Raw genomic sequence first — 5,147 nt, 5'->3', positions numbered from 1 at the left:
GGGGGGCGGGGGGAAGGAGGGAGTCTCCCTTAGTCGCTGCTATGTTAGCTCCTAACGTTGCTACTTTTCCTTTTAACCAAGAAAGAGCAGCATCCGCGTTCAAAGCCTTGGTCAGACAACAGTGTTCGGCTGGATTTTCATAGCAGCATCTGAAGTTGGTTGAACAGATACTTAGTGTTACCTTCGGTTACCAGTGGGTTCTGGTTTTCCAGTGTGAGAAACTGGACATAGCACGTCCTTGTAAAATAAATCCACGTGAGTAAAAGACAAAGTGACTGGACTTACACATGAAGAGACAATGCCCTCCCTCAGGTGGAGCCTACATTGCAAAGATGTGCTTTCTTTTCTTCATTTTGGACGATAGGCTTTCGGGGAATGCTGGGTCACGAGATTTTGGAACAGGATATACTGGAGCCCAGGACAGGTCGGTGATACGTCAAAGGTTATGAGGGACCAGACACCCAGTGTATGGGTCATACCCCGTTTTATCCACAGGACGCCTTCACATGAATTAGAAAAAGGGAGTCCCGGCCGGTTTGGCTCAGTGGGGAGAGCGTCGGCCTTTGGACTGAAGGGTCCCTGGTTCGATTCCGGCCAAGGGCATAGGCCCAGGTTGCGGGCTCGATCCCCAGTAGGGGGCATGCAGGAGGCAGCCGATCCATGATTTCTCTCATCATTGATGTTTCTCTCTCTCGTTCCCTCTCCCTTCCTCTCTGAAATCAATAAAAATATATTTTTTAAAAAGAAAATAAGTAAAAGGATTCCGACCCTCCCACAGGGAGATGTTTCATCTAATGGAAAATTGTCATGATAGTGTTCATGGGTTGTGTTAGATCAACCACTTCACTGCCACCTGCTGGAAAGTGGTGGTAATACAAATATCCGTATATAACGGCCCTGTTATCAGCACCCCCTTCCATGTCACATCCTTGGGCAGCGTGCACCCTGCCCACCTGCACGGGCAACCCTGCCAGGCCTCCCGCACGCCCAGTCTCACCTTGAGCTTTGGCAACCGCTTGATGGTTTTAAGAGGTCGTAGCACCCGGAGGACGCGGAGGGATTTGATTGTGTTGATGTCCTTTCCTTTGCTGTTGCCACTGTGGAGGGATGTGAGGGTGGGGAGAAGGGAAGAGAGGGGGCGGAGGTCAGGCTGGGTGGTGGGTGGCCCACAGCTCCGCATGAGCCCACCCTGGAGCCCTACCCCTGCTGGGCGGGGCTGGAGAGCCCGTGAGCAGATGGCCTTTTGTGGTTTTGGGTCAGGCTTGTTGAAGTCCCCTCACCATCTGCGCGGACCCCGAGCAGCTGCCTGCAGTGGCCTCAGGCCCCGCCCAGGGGAGCTGCCTGCCCCGGGTTCTCTTTGGAGGTGGCCTTGGCAAGCTCTCAGAAAATAAGATTTTTTTCACCCTTCCAACAGGATTTAGGAAATGCTTAAGGCGGCCCTCAAACCAACACCCCACCCCCAATATTCCCTGAGTCCGGGGTTTGGTCCACTGGGTGTGAGCCTTAGCAGAGTAGGCTCTGGGGACGCCACGGCACCCTTAGCCAACCAGGACTCGGGCGCCCAAGGAGAACACTGGGTGCGGCCACCAGAGGCTTGTGAATGGTACACCCCACCCACCCAGTCGCCCAAGCCAGAAACCTGCGTGTCACGTCCAACTTCCTGTCCTCCATCCCCACCCCCAGTGGGCCGTCCACCTACACATCTCCGCCATCTGCCCCCGGCCACTGGCTTAGGTTGGACCCCCATTACCCATCCCCCCCCCCGTCTCTCTCCTGCCATCCCTTCTGCACTCAGTGGTCAAAGCCAATGACCACCTCCCTCTCCTGCTCAGAATCCCCCTGGAGCATCTGAATTCTGAGAAGTGTGGCGTTCAAGGCTCTTTGAAATCTCGTCCAACTTACCTTAACCTTTGCATTCCCAATGCTGCACTTCCCACCCCCTGCCACACGCTCGCCTCTGTCAGCTTTTGCACATGCTGTTCCCGCTGCTGGGAATGCCCTCCCTGCACTTCTCCAGCCACAGGACCACGAAGCCCTGAAGGTCAGGGTCAAACCCCCCTCCCTGGCCCCCGGCTCCCGGCTGCCTCTGGGTTTGCCCGACCCCAGTGCTGTTTCAGAACCATCTTTCTGTCTCTGCTTTTGGCTTTAGACGGACATTTCTCAAAGGCTTAAGCTGCGATTTATTCTTCTCTGTGTTCATTTCCCCTGTAGTCTTGTTTTTTGTCTCAGCGCCCAGCATACATCTGGCCTGTGGTTTCGGGACACATGTGGATTCAGATCAGAGTTCTTTGGGATGGGGTGTCAGTCTCCTAGCAACCATCTTCCTATCACAGAGCTTTCCCACAGACCCCACCACGGTGTGTCTGAGTATCCAGGTCCAAGAGCGTCATTCCTCACACCATTTGCGTTTTTAGAGCTCCCTCTCTCCTTTTTCAGGGAATAAAGAGAACTGGACATGTCTTATGCCCCAGGATTCAGCAGCCTGAACATGTGTTTCTCTCTCTCTTTTTAAAACTTTTTTTTTTTTTATTGATTTTACAGAGAAGAAGGGAGAGGGAGAGAGAGACAGAAACATCAATGATGAGAATCACTGATCAGCTGCCTCCTGCACGCCCCCTACTGGGGATCGCACCCGTCACCTGGGCATGTATCCTTGATGGAGTCAAACCAGTGACCTCCTGGTTCACGGGTCCACACTCAACTACTAAGCCACATCGGCCGGACCATGTGTTTTCTCTCTTAAACCAAAGTCACCATTATTGCCTCAAGGCTGTGCCCCTATAGTGTGTGAATGGTTGACATGGGGGACACGCTTCCTGGAGTGCATCTGCTCATCTGAAAGTGACTCCATGGCCCTTGTGGGGGCCCCTCTTCCAGGAGACACCCCGCCCCCGGGTGAGGCTGAGAAGCCGTCCTGTGACTCAGGTGCTGAGTAGCGTGTCCCTGGCAGCTGGGCTCTGGGGCAGGCTGATCAAGGCGTTCTTACAGAAGACGACCCGGTTTTGGAGCCACTTTGCTGGGCGTGTGGACACACCTGGGGGGAGGGGCTTTCTCCTCTCAGAGCCCAAGTCCAGCTGTTTGGCCTGTTGCCCCTTCTCACCGGGGAGTTGGACACTCTCAGTCCTCGGGTAACTACCACCCAGGCCAAAGGCCGTATCGCAACCAGACCCCAGGAGGTCCCCCCCCTCCTGTTCTCCACCCACAACTGGGCCAACGGTGGTCATGGTGGGAGGCAGCGGCCAAGACCCTCAGGGCTCCTCCTCTCCGGGGAGCAGGCTGAGGGGGTCTCTGGTCACTGCAAGCGACAGGACAGCAGCACGGACACAGGCCCTGGGAACAGGCCCAGAACCAACACGGCTGCACCAGAGCATGGCGAACGAGAGGCAGATGAGAGAGAGGGAGAGAGGGAGAGAGAGAGAGAGAGAGAGAGAGAGAGAGAGAGAGAGATAGAGAGAGAGAGAGACTTTACCGTGTACTGCTCCTGGAGAGGTGGCGTCGGAGGGAGAGACAGATCGTAAGCGGCCTCAGAAGAGAGAACACAGAACACGCACAAACACGCACACACGCCTGAGAACCCCCTGCCCCGCCCGACACCAGAGGGCAGCCTCAGGCCCGCGGCTCCGGCTGATGTCCATCCTTCCATCAGGGAGCCCCCCGCGCGGCCCCCTGCGCTCGGCAGGCCCCTGGCACCGCCCAAGGACACCAAGAAGCCAAATTCCCAAGTAGCAGGGCAGCCAGGGGGTCACTGATGACCAGAGGCGAGCCTGCCACTGAAGGTCACTGCCAAGAGCTGGAGAAACAGCCTTTCTCCAGAGGTGCTGGCGCCGGGAGGCCTCGGAACGCCGTCGAGGTCCCGCGCCTTGGAGCTGGGGGTCCTGGGTTTAGATCCCAGCTCTGCTCTCATTAGCATCCTCGTCTGTAAAACAGGCATCGGGGACCCTGGTGCTCAGCGGGCAGGAGCTACGCTCCGGCTTTATCCCCTACGTCACGGGGTGGCATGAAGGGCAACTCCGAGTCCTCTGAGAAAACGGGGGCCTGGAGTTGAGCCCCCGGCCTCCTGCAGCCCTCCCTCCAGGACTGCAGAGCCGCCTGAGAAAAACTCGGCCGCCAGCAGAACGGGGGGGGGGGGCACCCCACTGCCAAGCAGATCCTCTAGAGCCATGGTTCTCAACATGGGTCACGAACAATAAAAATACATCCTGCATATCAGATATTTACATTACGATTCATAACAGTAGCAACATTACAGTTATGAAGTAGCAACGAAAATAACTGTATGGTTGGAGGTCACCACAACATGAGGAACTGTATTAAAGAGTCACGGCATTAGGAAGGTTGAGAATCAGTGCTCTAGAGAATGTGCCACCCATAATCCCTTAGGAAGTGAGTGCTATTAAAAAAAATAAGGCTTAAATGCCTACAAATGCTCCCATTGGGTTGCTTCTCCCCCAACCCTGTCCCATGAGCTCAGTGGTCCTCAAACCTCAAAGTGTCCAGGAGTTGCTGTGCACACAGAAGTGTGTAGACTCTCCTTTATAGATTAGGAAGGAGTCAATCGTTGGCAGTGATTTTTACTAAATATGCTGACTGTGCGTGCAACATGTGACCCGTCTAACTGTCTCTGCATCTCCCTGCAGGAAGATGATAGCTTCATGCCCGTTTTCCAGATGAGGAAGCCGAGGCCCAGGGAGGGAGAGTGACTTGCCCCAGGTCATCTAGGTGGGGAGCGCAGACTGAGATTTAAACCCAGGTGTGTACGTCTTGTACTCTAATCTTCTGTTTCATCACACGCAAGAAAAAAATAACGCCTTCAAGGGGGAGGGGGCCTGTTTTGAGAATGGGCATCAAAAAAGTGGCAGCCTGAGGGCTCCTTCTTTGGTTTCCTGGCAGTTCAGCCCCCGGCATGCAGGAGCGGCTTGATCAAGGCGCTCCACCAGTTGTGCTGGGCTGCCCCGAGGCAGGAGTGGCAGCACCAGATGGACTCTTGGCAGTGAGGGCAGGATCGTGATCTGCCAGCTGCTGAGAAATGTCAGTTGCCCGCCTCGATGCATGGGCACGGAGCATGATATTAGGCGTGATTGCTCATGAGATGGCGCGTTAATGTGGTCACATGGACATGGCACACGGTCAGTGGGTGGAGCAGGGAG

The 5,147-nt window shown here is 55.3% G+C and overlaps 1 protein-coding gene across 1 annotated transcript in view; it reads right to left on the bottom strand.

The window, feature by feature from the left end:
- Nucleotides 1-5,147, bottom strand: part of CACNA1A (calcium voltage-gated channel subunit alpha1 A) — a 259,443-nt gene that overhangs the window by 66,507 nt on the left and 187,789 nt on the right. The window contains exon 26 of the mRNA XM_015562412.1: nt 998-1,097. Coding sequence (XP_015417898.1) covers nt 998-1,097 — 100 coding nt within the window. The remainder of the gene's footprint in view (nt 1-997; nt 1,098-5,147) is intronic.

This window comes from Myotis davidii, unplaced genomic scaffold (genome assembly GCF_000327345.1).
Source record: "Myotis davidii unplaced genomic scaffold, ASM32734v1 scaffold1238, whole genome shotgun sequence".
NCBI classification, from domain to species: Eukaryota; Metazoa; Chordata; class Mammalia; order Chiroptera; family Vespertilionidae; genus Myotis; species Myotis davidii.
The sequence above is the reverse complement of the archived record's forward strand: the minus strand, read 5'-3'. Positions and strand labels throughout refer to the sequence as shown.